The sequence below is a fragment of the Peromyscus eremicus genome, chromosome 3 (genome assembly GCF_949786415.1).
Source record: "Peromyscus eremicus chromosome 3, PerEre_H2_v1, whole genome shotgun sequence".
In the NCBI taxonomy this organism is placed as follows: domain Eukaryota; kingdom Metazoa; phylum Chordata; class Mammalia; order Rodentia; family Cricetidae; genus Peromyscus; species Peromyscus eremicus.
This window is the reverse complement of record NC_081418.1, coordinates 125,882,352-125,904,234: the sequence shown is the minus strand read 5'-3', so window position 1 is coordinate 125,904,234 and position 21,883 is coordinate 125,882,352. Positions and strand designations below refer to the sequence as shown.

Genomic DNA, 21,883 nt, shown 5'->3' with positions numbered 1-21,883 from the left:
GGTTGTGTTCTGCAAAGGCCCTGCTTCTGGGTGACCCGGCTAACAGTCTGCCCATGCTTGCTCAGAAAGGCTTCCTGCCCAGGTAGGGCACTGGGCACTGAGGGCTAGCCAGCTACTCTACATCCGCTGGGCTGGCACCCATTAGCCTGGCCTCTGTGACTACCAGGGAGCTTAGTGTGGTTTGTAGACAGGAAAACAAGGCCCTGAGAAGTTTTGAGACTGGGCCAGGGAAGGCCACACATAGCAGGGCTGAGACTGAACCACGCCTGGCTGTCCCAAAGCCCGTCCTTTCTTTTCCTACTGCATGGTGGAGTCTGGTCGGCAGCTTCACATCCAAGTCAGGTGTCCCCAGAACAACATTCCCCAGGTCACAAGGCCCCTGTGAAGCCTCAGCTGCAGCAGTTGTGTTGGTGGAAGAGTGAGGTGTCCCCACCTTCCCCTCCACCAGAGGATTGGGGCAGGACCCCCAGTTCATTCCCAATCACTCACCTGGTGAGGCACAAGCCCTAGAGAGGTGGGAGGTTCATTCATGCGGTCGTCACTGCTGCTGGCGATGGCATAGCCCCTGCAAGAGGGAAGCAGGAGGGCCCTCAGCTCACAGCCCACGTGTGCTCATGCCGAGTACACGAGAGAGCATCTAGGGGCACTGGACAGAGTAGAACCAGAAGCCCTTTGCTGGGCCTCATAAGCTAGCAGGAGACTCATTCCATGGGAGCGAGGGAAAGGCAGTCACTAAAAAACGGGCACCATGGAGTGGGGAAGAGGAGAGTGAGCTTGTGTTGTCTCTAACCAAGCCGCTCAACCATTAGCTGTGAAGCAGGAGCAGGGTAGGGTGGGGTGGGGGTGGGGGTGGGGGTGGGGGGTGGGGGAGACGGACTGTATGATACATCAGGGGCATGTGAGATAAATCGCCAAGTGCAAGGCTTGCTCGCTTCCCTCCCCCTCTCCCTCCCTCCCTCTCTCCCTCCCTCCCTCCCTCCTCCCTCTCTCTTATCCTCACTCTTTCCTTTCACAAGCTCTCACTACACTGCGAAAGCCAGCTAGGCTTGGACTCTCCTCCAGCTCAGCCTTCCAGCAGCTGGAGCGGGCTGTGTACCCCCACAGCCTCCTCTCACCTGCTACACTGATCTAAATGCCATGAACATGGAGGAAGGAGAAAGAAAAGGGATGAACTGGGCAGAAGTAATGGGCTCCTCCCAGAGAGGGGCCACACTCATTTATGTCCTGGACAAAGGGGACAGGGAGTGGGATCAAGGAGGTGCAGAACCAGCTCTCAAAGACTGTACTTCCTACCAGGGGTAGTAAGAAACTTGGATGGCAGGGGAGGCGAAGGCAAGGGAGGACATAACTGCTCATTCTCCGTTCACCTTGTTCACCAGTCACTGAGGCCCTCTGAGTCACGTGACAAACAGACTACTGCTGTGGCTGTCCACACTGTCTTTCTTGGAATTCCATTTGGATGAAAACTAAGTATTTTCTGCACTTGATTCTCTCCACCTGCACTACAAATGGCACACTTAGCACACCACTCCAAAGCAGGGTGTGGCGGCGATGGATCCATGCTGGAGGAGCCACAGCCTGACTGCCACCCACTGGCCGCTTGAGTTTTACACACCAAGCCTAGCTCCCCATCAGAAACAGGACTGATAAGCAAGGGGAGATGGCAGGAACTTGTCATGCTGGCAGACTGGGGACCACCCTGAGTGGGAGGGCTATAGGAGTTCAAGGCAAGCCTGGGATACACAGTGAGACTCTGACCAAAAATGAGAAAAACAGAATCACAACTACTAGTTTTCTCCTAGTAAGTTCAACAGGGGGTTGAAGAAGTAGACAGTTGTAACGTTCTTGGGGCAGGGCCTTGCACAGACTTTTGAGAAATGAACCACTGCATCTGCAGTCCAGCGTGGGCACCTGTTTGCCCGCAGGCCAAAATCATAGCTTCAGTGGATAGTAAGAGTAGTGTGAAATGAGATCATATGGAAGGTCTAGACCTGAAATGTAACAATGGAACTACAAACCTTGATGGTTTGAACCTTTGCCAGGCACAGAGAAGAAAGAGTCAACACACAGGCAGAGGAGCCAATCAAAAGAATGTGCTGAGGCAAGGGAAGACCGGGAGAATGTGAAGGATGCAGGGGACTCTAGTGAGAGATGCAGGGGGACCTGACAGAGTACAGTTCGGAGTCCTAGAGAGAGCACGGAGGATGAGAATGGGAAGAGTGGTTCTAGGGGACAGGGCAGAGAAGTTACACTACAGATGGAACTCACCATGCAGGAGATGCCAGAAGCTGCAGAAGGCTGAGCCAAAATGAACTAGAGCAGACAGACTGCCCCAAAGTCACCGGGGGACAGCCACAGGGAGAAGAGGGAGACCACTCAAAGGAGATAGTAAAAGGGATGAGAGATGACTCACAGGGCCTGAGAGACAAGAGCTGGCCGGGACCCCCGTGGTAGAGTACCTGCCTAGCATGTGCGAGGCTTAAATTCCAATATCCAGAAATGATGCAGGGTGGGGTGGGGGGAGGAGAAGAAGGGGGAGGAGGAGGGAGAGGTGAGGAGAGGAGAGGAGAGGAGAGGAGAGGAGAGGAGAGAGAGAGAGAGAGAGAGAGAGAGAGAGAGAGAGAGAGAGAGAGAATATACTAGTCTAAAATTCCATCAAAATGAGAAACTTCCTTAATTACAAAGACATTTTCAGACAGACAAAAACTGAAATGCTTAAGGGGAATTCTATAGGCAGAAGAAAATGCCTTTGGGTCACACGTTTGGAGACACAGGAAGAATTGAAAAATGTTAGGAAAACTAAATAAATATTAACCATGTAACAGTGTCTTCTGGGGTTTAAATATGTGAAGAACTTTCAAAAATGAATGTGAAGACACTGCTGGTCATCTAGTCAACATTTAGTCTCCTCTTCCACCTCTCACAACTTTATTTGGAGAGGCAACAGGCCCAGCTGACAGATTTCTTAGCATTCCTAGCTAGGTGAATCAAAGGATGCATCTTCTGGAAAGGGTTTTCAGGGGCAGCTCACAGGTCTGCATCACCAAGGCAGAAAAGGACCCAAGGAGAAAGTGGCTGACCCACTGTCCACGGCTGCTATGACAGTAAAGAAGCACAGGAAACAGTGGTCTTGGGACTACGCAACCAAAATGGCACCTCGTGGCCTTGAGGATGTGTGCTGATGTGAGCCTCGTGGGTCTACAGAGTGGGGAAGCTGCCCTTAGAAAATCCAAACTAATAACTGCAAGGGTATGCTGAGGTCGAGACAGCCAACGGCCCGTGCTTTGCCTGCCGTGGGCTGCCTGGACTGAAAACCGCAACAAGTAGTAAGATCTACACTCAGGATCAGCAGGGAAGGCACCGAGCCTGCACTACCCCATGAAATACAGACAGCCCTGGGAACGTGCTGGAGCAGCCAGGCTGGAACTGGGCACAGGCACGGGCTCTGTGGGGAGGGCTGCAGTTCTGGAGAAGCAGCTGGTGACAAGACAGGTGCTCAGGTTGAACAGGAGGAGGGACATGAGCACTCATCAAGAATCTGTTTAAAATCAGATCCCAATAGTGACAACTCTCTTATTTGTCAAGCTTGCCCCTGGCAGCTGGTGAAAGAGACACCAGCCTGATGTCACCTGTGACCTTTCGGATGGATTTTGTCCATTCTGTAGTTAAAAAGGTGTGGTGGTGTTTTAAGCTGTAGTCATCTGAAAATGTTTCCCAGAGAAGAGTAACAAAGGGGCCCTGCCACTCACTGCTGAGCTATCACGACTGATGGATTCTGGGAGGGAGGGAGGGAGGGAGGGAGGGAGGGAGGGAGGGAGGGAGGGAGGGAGGGAGGTGCCCACTGCTGAGCCCAGCAGGCTCAGTGCATAGCCCAAAACCCATGGTCACACCGCTGGCTCCGGGGAAACTCAGTGGGTCACAAAACAAACAAAGAGTCGTGTATATGACAGAGACATTTATAGGGTAGAAGGGGAAGACGGGTGGTCGGAAGGAGAGTAATCAGCATATAATCATGTTATGTACACGTAGGAAATCACCCAAGAACAAATCCATTAATTAAAAAAGCAGAAAATGAAAGGAGTCCCTTTGTCTGAAGCCCCATGGCTTTTACTTTGCTACTAAAATAAACGCTTATCTGCCTGTGAGTAGGTACTGTCACACAGATTTGATCATGGAGAGCACAGCAGCACCTTGTACCCAAAGCTGAGGGAGGCTGAGTGGCACATGTTGAGCCTCTGGACCCACCCTGGACTGTGGACTTTGAATTTTATTTGGCCAAGTCCCTGGACATGGAATTTGGCCACAAGCAGCTGACACAATTCCTACTGCCAGTGACACATTATATACACAGTATATACAGTATACCCATTATATGGTATATACAGTATATACACAGTATATACAGTGTACCCATTATACGGTATATACAGTATATACACAATATATACAGTATACCCATTATACGGTATATACAGTATATACACAGTATATACAGTGTACCCATTATACAGTATACACATTATATACACAGTATATACAGTATACCCATTATATGGTATACACATTATATACACAGTATATACAGTATACCCATTATACAGTACATACATTCACAATGTCCAGGGCTAAGAAAACCACAATAGACTAACAAAAGAGAAGTGTGAAAGACCAAATGCCCCTTCCAAAGTCTTCCTTATCAGCTGCCAAAAAACTCAGAAGAATTCAAGGGCACAGGGCATACCCCAGAAATCACATACTGAGTATTTGGGCCAAAGAATTGGACTAGGTTTTTTTTCAAGTCTTGTTTTGAGGTCAGAAAAGCCAAGAGGTTGAGGGAGGCCAGGAGAGTCTAAGGGAGACAGTGCCTAGTGATTACTGACAAGCACTCAGTTCAAACATTCGTCTCTGGGCTCCAGACTCACCCCTCAGGATGCTGCAGGACAGAAACCATCAGCTCCACAGCCAGGGCACCTGCAATCACGGCCAGGCCTGGGCGGCTCACCGTGCACTGCTGGTCCAGTGTCCGGTCTCTGGTTGACTAACAAGAAACAATCAGTGACATGTATAGAATATTCTAGTCCAGGCAGCCCTAGGTGAACCTGAAACTCTCCAAGACAGAGCTTTAAAATACAACCAGATTGTTGTAGCTGACAAAGGCTGGCCAGCCTCACCCTATTGTGTCTTGGGAGTATCATAATAAATAAAACAGAGTATGTAATTAAATGAGGCAATATGCTAAACAGGATGTGTACTTGTTAAGAGACAGAAACGGGGACATTGACCATCAGCAGCATGGCCTCATGGTGGTTCTGCACCCAGTGCTCCTGTAGAGGAATCCATCCCCTCTTCTATGCTTAGTGGGTGTGAGGTTGAGTCACAGAGTAACAACTGTGAGTAGCTGGTGACCCTGTCCTGCCATGCTCCCCAAGGTAATGGCTCAGAGTGACTCTGACTGAGGAAGGAGCCACAATCTCCACCCTGCTGTCCTCTGTTCCTGCACATTGCCTCATCACCTTGACTGTAGTCTGAGGACTTAACTACAAAACCCCAAGCATTTGTTACTATCTGTTTCCATACACAAGCCGAACCTCAGTCAACTCCACAAATTCTAACCTTCCAAATGGGGGCAAATCCAGCAGTTATTTGATGCTATAAAAATTTCATAGACTGAAAAGACATGGCTGCTGTGGAATATTATTTTAAGGTGAGGAGACAGTGGAAGGCCTGGACTAGAACCCGGGGTTTTAGTCTCCCGTATCTGGGGCTCTTTCTAGAGCTCTTTCTATAATGGACCAGCTTCTGCAGACGTTTCCTTACTCAGTTTCTGTCAGATGGTTGTAGCCACATTCATGCAGTGACTGTGGCTCAGCCATTCAGGAAAGGGTGCCAATCATGGCTTCTGGTTGGATAATGCCACCCACCCCAACTAGAGAATGCTCTTTATTAGACATCTTTAAATAGCCCTAGGAGAACCCTGCCCCAGCACACAGGATGCTGAGTAGAGCTGTTTGTAACCATGGAATTCGACTTACATCTCCTGGAGCCACTACATCATTGCAGAAATAGCAGCCAAGCTTGTATCCAGGGATGTTAGCAAAGAGCGAGGAGCCCAGGTCAGCAGGTGCCACAAGGTGGCTTGGGCACAGGTCCCCAGCTCCCTGTTGCTTGGGTTTCTTCAGGCCGTGTCTCATGACAACAAAGGTGTCAAACCCCAAGGCAGCGTTGATGACGAGCTGTTGGCATTGAAGGAACAAAAGGGAGTCAGCAGAGACAAACTTCAGGCCAAGGCTAAGTTCACATGCAGCTACCTTTAAATGGCTTTCTTCTTCCTGTGATGTAACTAGACTTCAATAGTCAATTGAAACCTGCAAGAGACTTGATAAACTGCTAACATAAACCATCTCATTTAAAGCCCCTACAAACATTGCCTTTTCATAGACAAGGATATCGAAGGTCAGAGTTCTAGCTCTGTCCCAAGGTCATGCAGCTGATAGGAGAGGGGTGGAGAGCAGTTGGTGGGTGCCCACAGCATCTGCCCTGTCCTTTCAGTTCCTTGGAACGTTTTTTACTGAGACACCATTTGTAAACCATGATCACCACCACATGGGCTTTAAGAGACACTTTCTTCACTTGTGCTGTAAGAACTCTTCTTGGTTGTGGTTTAAGTTTTCCCCCAATTTTTGGTCACATACAAAGAATCAAGAAAATGCATGCTGGAGAAGAAAATAAAAACCTCTCCTGATACAGCTCAGGGGTTCCAGAAACTGCTGGGACATTGCCTCTTTTATCTTCTCTCCCTTCCCTTCTTGTCCTTTGCCTCATACATGATAGACAGAAGACAGATAGATGATGGGTGACGGATGGCCGACAGACAGATGGGGTGGATTGTGGTAGAGGCAGACATGCATGTTTTTATAGAGAGATGTAACACTTAAGATTCATATACTATTTTATCTTATAGTACAGTATTTTCTCATCGCCATTCTTTGAAAAGCTCCCTGAGAGTGAGAACACACTTAGTAAAGCAATCCTACAGCACAGGCCCTTGACCTTCATCTGAACCCAGAGTGGCAGCTGCAGGGATTGCTAAGAGAACAGTAAGCACACCCATGCTGGGTGATGGTGTGAGGTGAAGAAGGGCTGTAAGGGCACAGAGGTCACCGTTCCCGGGGGAGGGCGGGCTGTGGACACCTCTCTCTTGGTGGCACCCCCACCTTCCGCTTGCTGGCTGCAATGACAGCAGGAAGCCACCGGCTCTCTCTGGTGTCCATTAGCAGGAAGATGACATCATGGCTCTCGATGAGCTGCTCCAGCTGCTCCACGTCTCTGCGGGCCTGCTCCAGCGTGACGTCAGAGAAATTCACAGGATGTCCCGGCATGGGGATGCTCATGTTGAATCCGCTGGCATTCTAGGGAGGCAACGGCCATACTTAGATCACTTACAACCAGGAACTTTCTGTGTATAGTGTTACTGCTCTTTCCCTCAAAGACCTGGGCCTATTCACCACCTTCTCCACTTCCTTGAGCCATTTATGTGTGTGTGTGTGTATACGTGTGTGTGTGTGTGTGTGTGTGTGTATACGTGTGTGTGTGTGTGTGTGTGTGCATGTGTGTGTGTGTGTGTGTGTCTGTCTGTCTATGTATACGTGTGTGTGTGTGTGTCTCTGTGTGTTTATGTATGCGTGCATGCATTCGTGTGTGTGTGTGTGTGTGTGTGTGTGTGTGTGTGTGTGTGTTGCTGAGGATGGAGCTCAGGGCCACAGGTGTAACACAGCCTGGAATGTTCACTTTCCACAGGAAGAAAAGTGTGCCAGCATCACAAACTGCACCTCAATCTTCTGCATCCCACTGGCCACAGGCAATTGTGATAACATTGGCTTTCCCAGAGCTGTTGAAACACTGACTGGAAAGATGATTGCAGGGGGTGGGCAGCAAGTCTGCAAAAGCTCAGAAACTAAGTGGCAGCACTGAGATTCAAAGCAACATCTGCACGGGCCAACGGTTGGTTCACAGTCCTCTCCAGTGACAGACTGGACTGCTCTCCCAGGTGGGCATGCCTGTCTAACCTACGGTAGAATGACAATCTGTGCCTTCTTCCGTAGAACTCTGCAGGCTTCCCACTGGGGAGACAGAGTACACTGCCTAACGCCACTGAGCCTGGGCTTGGCCTGTGTATTGCTTGAGCAATGGGAAGAGAATGGGAATTGCTGTGGGAGGTTGACATGAGACTCTCTAGCCTTCTGTTCTCTCTCAGAACTGCAGGACCAGGAGACTGTGGCTCCTTAAGCCTCCATTTTGAAACAATCACATACAGAGCAGACTGGAAGCTGAGTCCAGCTTTGCCTATCAGCTAACACATACAGCCTGCATACCTCTGGTGTAGACTCACAGGTGGATGCCACTGAGATTTGGGGACTATGAGATACGTCACGCTGTGCTAGAGAGACCTAACTAATGTCTCAATGATGGGGCTGTGGCTACCCAGCACATAGCTGGGTACACGGTGGATACGTAGTCAATGCTATAGAATTCCACTCGATAAATGATGCTCCTGAGGGGGCTTGTGAAACAAAACCATTAACAACAGCAGGCTTCGGTAACAGACGGTCAATACTGAAAGGCTAAAGGCAGGCAGGCTTTCCATAGCCGGGCTGAGGGGGCTGCTTCTAGCCCTGCAAGTACAAGCAGCGCCTCAAAGGTCACTAACGTGTCCCCTGTCAGGTAAAATGATCATGTTCTTGCTGAAAGGCTTAAAACGCATCTCAAAACTTACTTTTATTCAAGTGTGTTGAGTGTGCTGGCTAGTTTTTGACAAATTTGAACCTCAATGGAAGAATTGCCTCTATCAGGCTAGCCTGTTGGTATGGTGCTGGGGATGCTGTGAATGTGTTGCTCCAACTGATTGATAAATAAAATGCTGATTGGCCAATAGCCAGGCAGGAAGTATAGGCGGGACAGGCAGAGAAGAGAATTCTGGGAACAGGAAGGCTGAGTGAGGAGTCGCCAGCCAGACACAGAGGAAGCGAAATATAAAAGTACCTGTAAGCCACAAGCCACATGGCAACTTATAGATTAATAGAAATGGGTTAATTTAAGATGTAAGAGCTAGTTAATAGTTAGCCTGAGCTAATGGCTGAGCAATTTTAATTAATATGAGCTTCTGAGTGATTATTTTATAAACAGTTGCGGGGTCCATGGGGCTGGGCAGGACTGAAGAAAACTTCAGCTACAAATGGTACCCAATGGCTTGAGTTTCCACCTCAAACCTGAGAATACTTAATAATCAATTCTAGACAGAGCCAAAACCAGATTCCTCCTACATGTCTCATGCGGGTGGCTAGACGCCGCAACATGCGGGCTTGAGGTACTCTATGGTGGGTTTGGCAGGCGTGCAGGTTTGACCTGCATGCAACATGGCAGATTCCAAGCCTCGCAGTATGCTGCGGGGTGGATCTAGCTTTTGCTGACTTGCCAGCTTCTGGGGACTCTCCTGTCTGCCTCCTTTCTCACCATGGGAGCACCAGGATTACATACACATACTTCCATGCCTGGCTTTATATGGGTTTTGAGGATTCAAATGCAAGTCTTCATGTTTACACAAAACATTACATGCCAAAACTACACAGAGAAACCCTGTCTCGAAAAACCAAAAACAAACAAACAAACAGAAAACAAAAAATTTTACATGCTTTACCCAATGACCCCTCTCCTCAACATCTTAGTAGTGCTTTTAGAAGGCCACCACTGAGGTGAGGCAGTAGACTTGGTCATATGACGCCTGTCTGGTAGGAAATACCACATGTCTGATCCTCAGTCACCAATACTACAGAGCCTCATTCCCCAGGATCCCCAGGACTTAAACATTTACAGTTTACAGGGCAAGAGCATGACTATTCCCCGCAAATCATCAACATACCACTCCGGGAAATATTTTCTGGAGCCGCTCTGCTGCAGCCAGGGCCTTGGGCCTGCCACCCCCCAGACAATCTTCAAATTCATACAGAGGCTGCCTCACAGGGTTGGAGTAGGAGATCTTGGCGTTGTCCACAAATGTGACATGTCTGACACCCCAGCCCTGCACAGAAACAGGAAACCATACCTGATGAGCATGTCTCAGTACACATTTCTAGAAGTCTCTAGGAAGGATTTTGCTTCTGAGCAGCTGGGGACCTTAAAATATAGGAAACTGAAGAAACTGAATTGTACAAATCCAGTTTTTGATCATTAGAATGTCAACTTCTTTTTAAAAGACAAAATAATTATATGCCAGGGCCTAGATTCCCACAGTCATTAGACCAGGAAATAGCAGAGTAATTGTCACTTACAGTGTTATTTTTGACAGTGCCACTAGGGCAAGACTGCAAGTGAATGCTAGGAGACCGCCACTGTGTTGATTCAGGGTGAGTGGGCACCCCACAAGTGAAAGCTAGGAGACCACTACTGTGTTGTTTCAGGGTGAGGGAGCACTCCCAGATGTCTTTGGCTTCTCTTAATGAGTAACTAAGTATAAATATCAACTTCTCTGGAAACTCATTTTGGATCTCAATTAACTCCAGAAAAATGACCAGCAAGTGGTCCCCATGTGAAACAATGAAGAACATTCTCAGAGTATTTCTCCAGCTGGAGAAACTTGCTTATAACCCAGTCTTACAAGGTGAGTCTGTGTTCTCATGTAAGTTGTCATGACGGACATTTTCATAGATGAGACCATTTCTGGAAAGGTTTTTATTTGAAGATCCGTTTGTTTTATGCAGTGTTTCGCCTCCATGTGTGTACATACATGTAATGCCCAAGGAGGCCAGAAGAGGGCACTGGATCTCCTGGAGCTGGAGCTACATGCTGTAGAGAGCTTCCAGGTGGATGCTGGGAACGGAACACACGTTCTCTCCAAGATCAGCCAGTGGTCCTAACCTCTGCGCCATCTCTCCAGCCCCTATATTCCCTTACAATTTTATACAACCACATAGTTTTAAAGTTGGACTAATAAGTTATAAAGAAAACTTTTTATAAATAGCAGTCTATAAGACAGACAGCTTTTATGAATATAAATGAACAGATAAGTGACAAGGCCCATGAGTGGCCTCTGTTTCCTTCAGCCAGGACAACTCCTGGCCTCAGTGGTAATGTCCTTGTGTATGGAGTCTGACCATTTGTGGGAAGGGAACTGGACCGGGACTGGAAGGGCATCTTCCGCTTCTGTCTCACAATGACTACAGATTGCTCTTAGCACTAGCGTTGCTGAGGAGAGCCGAGGAGGAAGGGGAGGGAGGCACCGCGGAGATGGGAGGCAACCGTGCTGGGAAACAAGCGGCACAGCTGGACAGCTGCACAGAGGTCCCCAAACTCACCATCAGTGTCCTAGCTACATTACACCCCAAGGTACCAGCTCCTAGCAGCAGGCACTTGACAGACACGACCTTGTCCAAGTCCAAGGTGGGGACCAATCGCCAACACATCAGCTTGAGATTCAGATCCACAGATGACTCAGCCAGCCTGGAAAACAAGGGATTGATGTGCTGGTGAGTCATTTGAATGAAAAAAAGAAATAAAAAGGAGAGGACATGACAGCTGGTAGGTATGGTGGAGGAAGGGAGAGCACAGTCAGAGGCAGGGACATCTGGGACAGTCCAGAGTGGACATGACCAGACTGAGCTAGGCCAGATGAGGAGAGAGGGGGAGGGAGAGCAAGAGAAGAGCCACTGACCAACAGTGGGGGCTTGGGCCAAGAGATGGGCATACATGTGGTGGTGAGGGCAAGGGAAGGATCCCCCACCCCCACCCCCGTCTCCCCTGCCAGGTGAGGAAGCTGACCTTCCCCGTTATCAGCTGCAGCACTCAGGAAATCGGGCCCTGCACCTCACTATTGATGGATGAGGGTGAACTGGCCTGAGAATGTGAGCTTGGGAAATCTGGCTCCACCCTTCATCTGCCATATGGTGGCATAGGCTGGGGAGAGATCCCCCCCCTCGATGCCTGTGGAGTAGAAGAGCTGTCCCTGCCCCTCACCAGCTGTAGCACTCAGGAGAGTGGACCCTGGGAAACACAGTAGAGCTGGTCCTGCTGTTGTATGTGCACGTGCCCTGAGGGTATGAAAGCAGGAGAACTGGTCCTGCCCCTTGCTCATTACTACAAGCAGGGGTAAACTAGCCGGGGCAATGCTGGAGATCTCACCCTGGTGGTAAGGATGGAGAGAGCTGGTGGGCTGACCAATCCTGCAACTACCCAGGCCCAGAACAAGGAGTTGGCCTACTCCAACATCCACCCCATCTATAATCTGCTGGAGCACATGAAGGGGCCGGTCCTGTGTACCCAAAACTGCAGGATCTCCATGACACAGGGCAACAACAGGATGTGGGATGTCTTTCTGTACACTGTGAATATGTGGTTCTCTCATTGGTTGATAAATAAAGCTGTTTGGCCAATGGCGAGGCAGAATAATGTTAGGCGGTACATTCAAACTGAAGATGGAGATGAAGGGCAGAGTCAGGGCAGATGCTGTGAGCTGCCCAAAAAGCAAGATGTGAAAGAACCAGTAAGCCATGGGCCATGTGGTGATACATAGATTAATAGAAACAGGTTAATTTAAGTGTAAGAGCTAGTAATAAGCCTGATCTACTGGCCAAACATTTATAATTAATATAAGCCTCTGAGTAATTATTTTAAAAGTGGCTGCGGGGACTGGGTGGAACAGAGGAAAACCTCCATTTACAGAGTCCCAGTTAGGGCCCAGCATCAACAGTGTAGCAGAAACCTGAGGCCTCAAACCAGATCAATGACTCTTTGCAATGAACACCTGCAAGTAAAGATGTATGGACTAAAGAGTAAACTGTGTGACTCGCTGTGTCACACTACAGCGTCCATGATGAGATTTTTCTTTTCTTTTTCCCTCTTAATTTTATTTTGTGGGGAGGTTGCAAGTGCAGAAGGCAGATACGAAGGGACAGGGAGATGAATGGGATCAAGATGCATGATGTAAAAGACACAAAGAATAAATTTAAAAAGTAAAAAAGAAAAACAGAGAGAGAGAGAGAGAGAGAGAGAGAGAGAGAGAGAGAGAGAGCGCCAAAATGTCTGGATTATACAGGGAAGGGCAGCCCAGGCCCTGGGACTGTTCAGGGTAGGGGGTAGGATATGCCAGTCATACCCTGTAACAGGTAGGGACTGAGGGATGCTAGGAGAACCTGTTGGCCAGGTCTGCTTTGATATGTGTTAATGGGCACCTCAGCCATTTGACCCAGGCTTGAGACCTAACACATTCACATGTGCTCCAGTCTTCATTTTTAACAGACAGACATGATCTATGGGAGGAAACAAGATAGAAATAATCAGGCAATCAGAGTCAGAGTAAAAATGAGATGAAGCTTGTAGGTAACAGAGTGGGGAAAGGTTATCATGCAGAAAGCAGGCCACTACCGCTGCGATTGCTGGGGTGGGCCAAAGTCCCTATACGGAGCTCCTAAGAGCAAAGGGAGAGGGAAGTTAGAGCAGTCCCGAGCTGTTGTGTCGGCTTACAAGAATGGCTCTTCCAAGTACCAAAAACCCTCCCAGAGCGTAATAAAGGGTACGCGGATTCTCATCCTTGAAAGTAATGTGGCTTCTCCACAAATGCAATGCTCTTTATAAAATCCTTCAGGGGTGGCAGGTAGGACAAAGTCTACAGCCGGGAATAAAGAACTAGAAAGGGAGGCAGAGGCAGGTGATCTCTGCAACTTCCAAGCCTGCCAGGGCTGCACAGTGAGACTCTAAACAGCAACGACCATAGAAACACTAGTCCTCAGGACAATGTGGCCCAGCAGTAGCTGGCTCTACTGCCGTTACCAGCACCCCTGAACTACACGGCACAGCGTCGGCCACACCCACTGGAGACAAGGGTACCCGTCATGTCCTACCTTTTGGGGTCCATGCATCCGCTGAGGTTCACCATCCTTGGTCCCATGCCTCCTTTCTGGTTCTTCTCCCAGCCAACTGCTTTAGGACAATCTTAAGGTAAATAAAACATAAGGCTTACTAAAGGGGAAATAAAAACAAACCTGAACTCATGTCTTCACGCTTGTGTGGCAAGCACTTCAGACTGAGCCCTGTTACCCAGCTGCCCTCTCCTTCCTTCACATTGACTGCCCTCTTCTTTTTATTTTATGTGTATGAGGGTTTTGCCTGCATGTCAGTACACATGTATGCAGTGTTCTCAGAGGCCAGAAGAGGGCATCAGATCCCCTAGACCAGAGTTACATACAGTTTTGAACCACCATATGGGTGCTAGAAATTGGCCCTCTGCAAGAGCAGCCAGTGCTCTTAACTGCTGAGCCATCTCTCCAGCCCAACTGTCCTCTTTTATCTCCTGTTGCAGGAGCCCCTGGAACTCCAATCCCAGAACTCGCCAGAGCTTATCTTATTCTGTGCTACAAAGAATGAGATGATATTTCCACGAGTGTAGATCTGTCACTGTGTGGAGTGCTCTTTCCACATCCTGCAGTTAACAGAAACCCCTCAGGGCCACAAGATCTCTCACAATTCCTGCTGCTGTTATGGGACCTCCGTCCTCTCCTTTTCGCAAAGACTTCCTTCTATTTAGAATAAGCTTCAACCACTGAGCAGAGAACTCAGCCTTAGGTTACATTTCAGTATTACTTCCAGTGTCTGCTCTAAGTAAGGCTCTGGGGCTGTGCTGGGCTGTGCTGGGGCTGGGCTGAGATGGGGCTGGGGCTGGGCTGGGGCTGGGCTGTGCTGGGGCTGGGTTGGGGCTGAGGCTGGGGCTGGGCTGGGCTGGGGTTGCAGCTTGGTAGTAGAACAATATTCAGTGTGTGAAAGCTGCAATAATGGAGTTGAGTTCCATCATCAGTAACACACACTCTCACACATGTGCACACCCCACATATATGCTAAAACACATGCACAGGTTTAAACACAAGATACACAATACACACAACACACACACACACACACACACACAAACATTTACATTCAAACTCCTGCACACTCAAATAGTCATCTACACTAAGACACCCACAAATACACACTGACAAATGCCACTCTGACAATGTCACATTTACATATGTGTACACGTGGACACACATGCTCATCATTCAAATATACATTCACTGACACACTTAGATACCCACAACTCACAAATACATTGACATATAGGTATGCACACATACATTCACCTACATACACTTACAAAGATTAAGCCAACACATACATACAATATTCAAACACAGACACAATCTTATACATGCCCACCCACAGTCATATTAACACATGTATCCATACTAACAGAGAAATGTGCACTCACATCCACATATGCACTTACAGGCTTGCATACCAAGTCACATACATAGGCTCACACTCTCACACTATGAAAGACACTCCCAACACATGCTCATGTCAACTCATACAGATATATAGGCTCACAAATGCATGCTCACATACAATCATATTCACATGCATTCACACATGGTGTACATTCACACACACATAAACACACTCACATTCATGAAAATATACTTAAAGACCTTTAGAGTTGCATATATGTGCACACAAATTTTCAAACTCACACATATTCATATGTATATCAATACATGCTCATATACAAGTACCAATTCACAAAACCCTGTTGTGGAATATTACTTTAAGATGTGTTACATTTGTCTATGCTGTGGGACATTTGTTTAATGATACAAAGATGTGTTGCATTCTTTTATGTTGTATTTGTTTAAACTCTGTGAAGCCGTGTTACTTTGCCTGTCTAATAAAGAGCTGAATGGGCCGGGCGGTGGTGGCGCATGCCTTTAACCCCAGCACTCGGGAGGCAGAGCCAGGCGAATCTCTGTGAGTTCAAGGCCAGCCTGGGCTACCAAGTGAGTTCCAGGAAAAGGCGCAAAGCTACACAGAGAAACCCTGTCTCGAAAAACCAAAAAAAAAAAAAAAAAAAAAAAAAAGAGCTGAATGGCCAATAGCCAGTTAGGAGAAAGGATAGGCGGGGCTGGGAGGCAGAGAGAGTAAATACGAGGGAGAAATCTGGGAAGAGAGATCTGGGAGCGAAAGGAAGAGAGGTGGACATCAGAGGCCAGCCACCCAGCCAACCACAGAGTAAGAAGGAAGGACAGACATATAGAATAAAGAAAGGTAAAAGCCCAGAGGTAAGAGGTAGATGGGATAATTTAAGAAAAGCTGACTAGAAATAAATCAAGTAAAGGCCAAGCACTTATAAGTAACAATAAGCCACTGCATGATTATTTGGTAGCTGGGTGGTAGGCCCCCAAAGACCAAAGAGTAAAAAAAACCAACTACACAACCCCCCCCACACATGTGCCCATAAACACTAACACTCCAAATCACACATATAAAATACTCTCTCACATGCACAAACACATATACACACAATTACACAAACCGTCATGAATGCACATGCTTTCACACTCACTAGCACTCACATGCTCACTTTTATTTAAGGATACACTCAAGCACACTCCCAAAACTCACACACACACTTCATGCACACACACTCAAACGTATGCACATGCTCACACTAACGCTCAGATGAAGGCGTCAGGACTCCTTTACTACGGACAAAGGGCTTCGGAGCTCCTCACTCATTTTCTACTGTGAATTCACTATTCTAAACTATTCTTACATCATGTTTTAAAAATGCTTTTCAGATACTACCACCATGACACAAGCCATGGTCTCCCCTTTACATAAATGGCACCTAAGACAACTGGACATTTCAAGTTAAAATATCTACATACACAAGCCCCTCCCTTTCTATTTACTTATTTGTTTGTGTGCTTATTTATTTATTTAGAGACAGGAACTCATGTACCCTTGAATTCCTGGTTGGCCTTGAACTCATGATCCTCCTGCCTCTACTTCCCAAGTTTTGGGATTACAGGCATGCACTTCCATGCTTGGTTATCTACAGCCATTGCTAAGAAAATTAGATGCATTGTAAACTTATTAATAATGAAAACTACTACATGTGAAGATTAGTAATCTACACATCTGCTTCTATATAAGCCATCCTCAGAACACACAGTCCCAATGAAGGAAGGACGTGTTGGGAATGAGACGGTGTCCACTCTAGCTGGGAACGAGGCAGAGCACAGGGGCAGGGGAAGCTGGATTGCAGCTCACCCCCAGCAGTGGCCACACCTGCTTCAGCCAGTGTCCAGAACAGCTTTCTGCTACCATGGAGGCTTTACCACTTCTCACATCACTGCTGTTCCAACTGTAGGATGCCTTAGAGAGCCACATGTCGCTTAATGATGGGGGGAGTTTGGAGAAATAACAGGCTGCTGACTGACCCGCTCTGAAAAGACCACAGAGTGTACTTATACAAATTAAGTGGTCATGAGATCCCTAGGCAACAGACTCTTAAGGGACCACCGTGCTATGTGGTGGATGTTGTTATGTCACACATGGCTACACTGGAGAGTGTGGCTATGGAAACGCCTTGGGCTCACATCATGATGCTAAGTAAGTCTTCATAATGTTTATTATACAGCTTTATTTGCAGCTAAGTGGAAACACTAATTTATATGTGAAACAGAAGGAAAGCGCCCCTTCTAAGATGAGTAATCACTCTTCAACACAGAGCATGAAGAAGATGGCGATGTAGACGCCTTCATCAGTTGGGAATGAATAGCAGGCCTGGTATTGAAAAGCATGAGCCACACCAGAGAGGGGAGCAGAGTGGCTCAGTGCAATCACAGGAAGACAATGTGTCCCCACGGGATAAAATTAGGAGCATGGGAAAGGGTCTGGTGGCTGCATCTTCTTGGCTTCACTTTTTAGTGACCCTCTGCATACTCTACTTTTGAGTTGCAACTTAATAAAGGGAAGTCAGTGCATCTTAAGGGAGCATGCCAGGAGCTATTTCAGGATGCACCAGAAGAGGGCGCCAAGCCAAACGCTAACCAGAAAGCCTCTGAAAGGTGGCTTCCTTTCAGAAGATTCTCTGTTCACTTCTGTTGTATTTAAAATCTCCAGGCTGGAGCACAGAGTCAACAAGAAATGGGGCAATCTTGAGTCCTTCTGACTTCAGCACTTGGGAAGAAATGAGGCATGCCACCACCTGATGCCCCCACACCAAGGCACACCAGTGCACTGAGGAAAGCTGTGCAGTCTGCGTGGAGCTGCTCTGCAGATGTGCATCACATGGATGTTGGGGATTCATCTGGGAAGAACTATGCAGTGATAGTGTGGACAGTAAGCTTAAAAGATCCCTGAATGAGCAGCATCATGGGCTGGACACTAACTACTCAGCTTTCTCATGGGACACACACTTCACACACAGTACTTTGTGGTGTGGGCATTTTCCCCATTCACTCAGACTTGTGCATGAATTCTACCTTGAGTGTGTATGCATTGCATGTCTGTACATATACTTTGTATAAATTTGAACAACAGACACATCTATTTGTAAAATGCCTCTCAGACTGTTTCCTAATCTATAAAACATGGATAAATGCTAACACCTGCCGCGCAAGGGTGAGAGAAGACATTAGAACTGGAAGGAGAAATGTGCTTTTGCTGACTGATACTCTGTATGGAGAACAGCGTTACACATACCTTCAAGTACTCAATGAATAAACACGTTAATTAATTAACTTCCTCAAGGAAGAGGCATGAATAAAGATTTTGTGTTGATCAAAAATTAAACAAATAAACATAAAGCTGGAGAAACACCTCTCAGACTGGAAAAGTCTGCTGGAGAAGCTGCCAGCGAACTCAGCCTCTGCTCAGGGCTGACCACAGTTGCCCTCTGCTCCAGGTAGGCTCTCACACTGCCTGCGAGGGGAGCTGTGCCTTCTCTCGGGCCATTGTGAGGCTGGAAGCAGGAAGCTGGGTCTCTGGTCACTCATTATACACATTGGCAAAGACTTGCCAATTACCTGGGCTAAATGCCATTTCTGGAAGTTTCACCTCGAAGATGATGCTGTGTGCCACATCTCTCGCCCCCTGCATGGTGCGGTCTCGAAAGCAGAGGACTTCAACGGTCTGGAAACTGCCGCTCCTGTTGCCCCCACCGGATTTGTGTTTATTTCATTTGATTAAAAAAGGAGAAGAAAAAGAGCTGGCGTAAGTGCTTTCCAGGCCAGCTGTAGAGAATCCTGGGCATGCAATCATGCCTGTCTGACCTCCTTAACCTTGGAGAGATTTTGAGCACATTCGTGCAGGCACCCTCTGTCTGTGCATTTAGAGTCTGGCTGCCAATTTAGCTGGGATTTTTTTCCCCTTAGGTGAACTTTTCTAGAGCAATCACACAGCAGACAGAGAGTTCTGACAAAGGAAGAAGCTTTTAAATATGGGGTGGGATGCTCCCAAGTTCTTAACATGGGACCCCTGAGGCCCTTTGCCAGCAGCCAGGAGACACACAGCAAATGTGCTGGGATTTGCTGAGTGCACGAATAACCAGTCTCTCTAGGGTCTGTCAAAATTTGTCTATCTTTATATTTTTGAGTAAACATTTTTACTTAAGTAAAGTAAGCATAGAGAAAATCACACAATCCCTCTAAGCTTGACCACACCTATCTGGAGCACCCCTCCTAGGCCCTCACAGTGACTTTGCCTGATGTGAACTACATAATTGGAATCATGACATGTATTCCTTTAGGCTGGCTAAATTCACTAAACACTGTGTTTGAAAACCCATCTATAGCTGGTTGTACTGGTGAACACCTTTAATTCTAGCACTCAGGAGGCAGAGTCAGGCAGATCTCTGTGAGTTCCAGGTCACCAGAGCTCTCTACACAGTAAAACTCTGTCTTAAAAAAAAAAAAAGGCACAAATATGGTGCACATACATACATGGGCAAAACACTCAATACACATGAAATAAAAATAAGCCTTAAAAAAAAGCAAGCCGTGCATGAAGATACACTCGGATAGGACACCTCCTATGAGGTGCCTCCCAGGCCTCTGCCATCCATTCAGAATGGAAGGGCATGAGGCTGGGGCTAGGAACCACAGTGCTGCTATACACTGTGTGTGTGTGTGTGTGTGTGTGTGTGTGTGTGTGTGTGTGTGTGTGTGTGTGTGTGCCTGCTTGCATCCAGCCTGTACCACTGTGATCAACAAGCTCAGAACACCACCACTGAGCCGTGGGTGTTTTTAACTCCAACAGATCCTATCACAAGTGTCGCAGCATCTTTTGTGAATTTTGCTGCCTCCCATTTCAACTATACAAGCATAGTCACTTTCATAGGTGGTTTTTGGCAGGGCTGGGGCCGCTGACCTCTTACAGGTTTATTTCCCTGATACCCAGTGATGCTGAGTGTCTTATTAAGTGTAAGTTGGCTTTTCCCAATACCCCTTTTTATTATTTTAGGATTAGGAAAGTTTTTTAAAGGTGGGAAGTGGTAGCAATAGGAAATTCCTGTCTAAAAGCAGGAAGGGAGGGCTGGAGAATGACAGTATCAAAGCCTCCAGGTATAACCTCACCATGATCTAAGTGACTTCAGCATAGTACAGGCTGGGGCTGAGGCTGGGACTCCTTAGCAGACCTGCTTAAGAGCACCAGGGGTAGAAACTGGACCACAACTAACTTAATTGGCTTATTTTCTAGTTTCCATGCCAGGAATGAAATCAATGCCCTTAGGGAAAGATGCTGACATAAGTAGACCCTTATAAGGGAAACATACAAATGAAGACACACAGACATGGACACACATGTAAATACCATCTGTGGGCTGCCAGGACCAAAAAATTCCTCAAAGGCCATCCAGGGTACTGGGCTAGGTTACAGGGATCGTACACACCAACTGTTATCTGTGAACAGAAAACACTAGCTGAGAGCCACACACCAGATCAGTTTGATAGTACCACACGAGGCTAACACTCCATAGAAAGTGGACACTTGGCGGAAGGCTGAAGGGAAGAAAGGCTTGGGATCTCACCCTAGACAAGAGGACTCCTGGACAGGTAAGAACTGGAACATTTTTCCCTGTGCTCCCTGGCCCAGCACACAGCATGGCAGACAGCAGGAACTAGAGAGAAAGGACAGGAAGGGATGGAGAGAGGGAGGGGAGGAGGAGGGGCAGAGAGACAGAAGATAGAGGGCTGAGGACTGCACTCAAGACTTACAAGGAGAGCCCTCTGAGAGATGCAAGCTGTAAGAATGGTCCATCTGTGTGTAATGAAGACCAGAAGTGAGGACAAGGCCTGGGCCCCGAGTCTACAGTTGGTTCAAATTCAAAAGCTACATGTCTGCAGAGTGGGAATACATGTTCCTCCCACCTCTTTCCACTGCTCCCTTAACCCTGACTTCCATCTGGAGAATTCTACTCAGCTTCAAACACAGGTCTCCAGTGAGGGCTTTACTTGGGGAGGTCTGGAGCTGCTCTCCTCCCACAAGCCATCACACACTATAGGTGAGGAGTATCTTTCCCCATCTCCTTTCTGTCAAAAGGTACCTGGTCTCGGTCTCTCTCTCTCTCTCTCTCTCTCTCTCTCTCTCTCTCTCTCTCTCTCTCTCTCTTTCCTCGAGACAGGGTTTCTCTGTGTAGCTCTGGCTGTCCTGGAACTTGCTCTGTAGACCATGCTGGCCTCAAACTCACAGATCCGCCTGCCTTTGCCTCCTGAATGCTGTGTGCACCACCACATCCAGCCAGATACTGATTTCTAAAATCCATTCTCCAATAACAGATGTCAGGGGGCCTTGGACACGTGGCTGATTTTAGAGCTGAGACAGAGAACACAAGCTGTGCCTGGACCATCTTAGAGTACGAGAAAACAGGAAGTACTCAAGGACCATCTTAGAGTATGAGAAAACAGGAAGTACTCAAGGACCATCTTAGAGTACGAGAAAACAGGAAGTACTCAAGGACCATCTTAGAGTACTAGAAAACAGGAAGTACTCAAGGACCACCTTAGAGTACCAGAAA

The 21,883-nt window shown here is 47.6% G+C and overlaps 1 protein-coding gene across 3 annotated transcripts in view; it reads right to left on the bottom strand.

Moving 5' to 3' along the window:
* The window catches only part of Atg7 (autophagy related 7), a 226,487-nt gene that overhangs the window by 143,972 nt on the left and 60,632 nt on the right, over positions 1 to 21,883 (bottom strand). For all 3 annotated transcript variants that reach the window (XM_059258391.1, XM_059258393.1, XM_059258390.1), the window contains exons 8-16: positions 20,680 to 20,768; positions 18,894 to 19,015; positions 13,890 to 13,980; positions 11,349 to 11,493; positions 9,917 to 10,075; positions 7,215 to 7,409; positions 6,033 to 6,233; positions 4,923 to 5,038; positions 490 to 565 (exon numbers count right to left, since the gene is read on the bottom strand). In XM_059258391.1, coding sequence (XP_059114374.1) covers positions 490 to 565; positions 4,923 to 5,038; positions 6,033 to 6,233; positions 7,215 to 7,409; positions 9,917 to 10,075; positions 11,349 to 11,493; positions 13,890 to 13,980; positions 18,894 to 19,015; positions 20,680 to 20,768 — 1,194 coding nt within the window. The remainder of the gene's footprint in view (positions 1 to 489; positions 566 to 4,922; positions 5,039 to 6,032; positions 6,234 to 7,214; positions 7,410 to 9,916; positions 10,076 to 11,348; positions 11,494 to 13,889; positions 13,981 to 18,893; positions 19,016 to 20,679; positions 20,769 to 21,883) is intronic.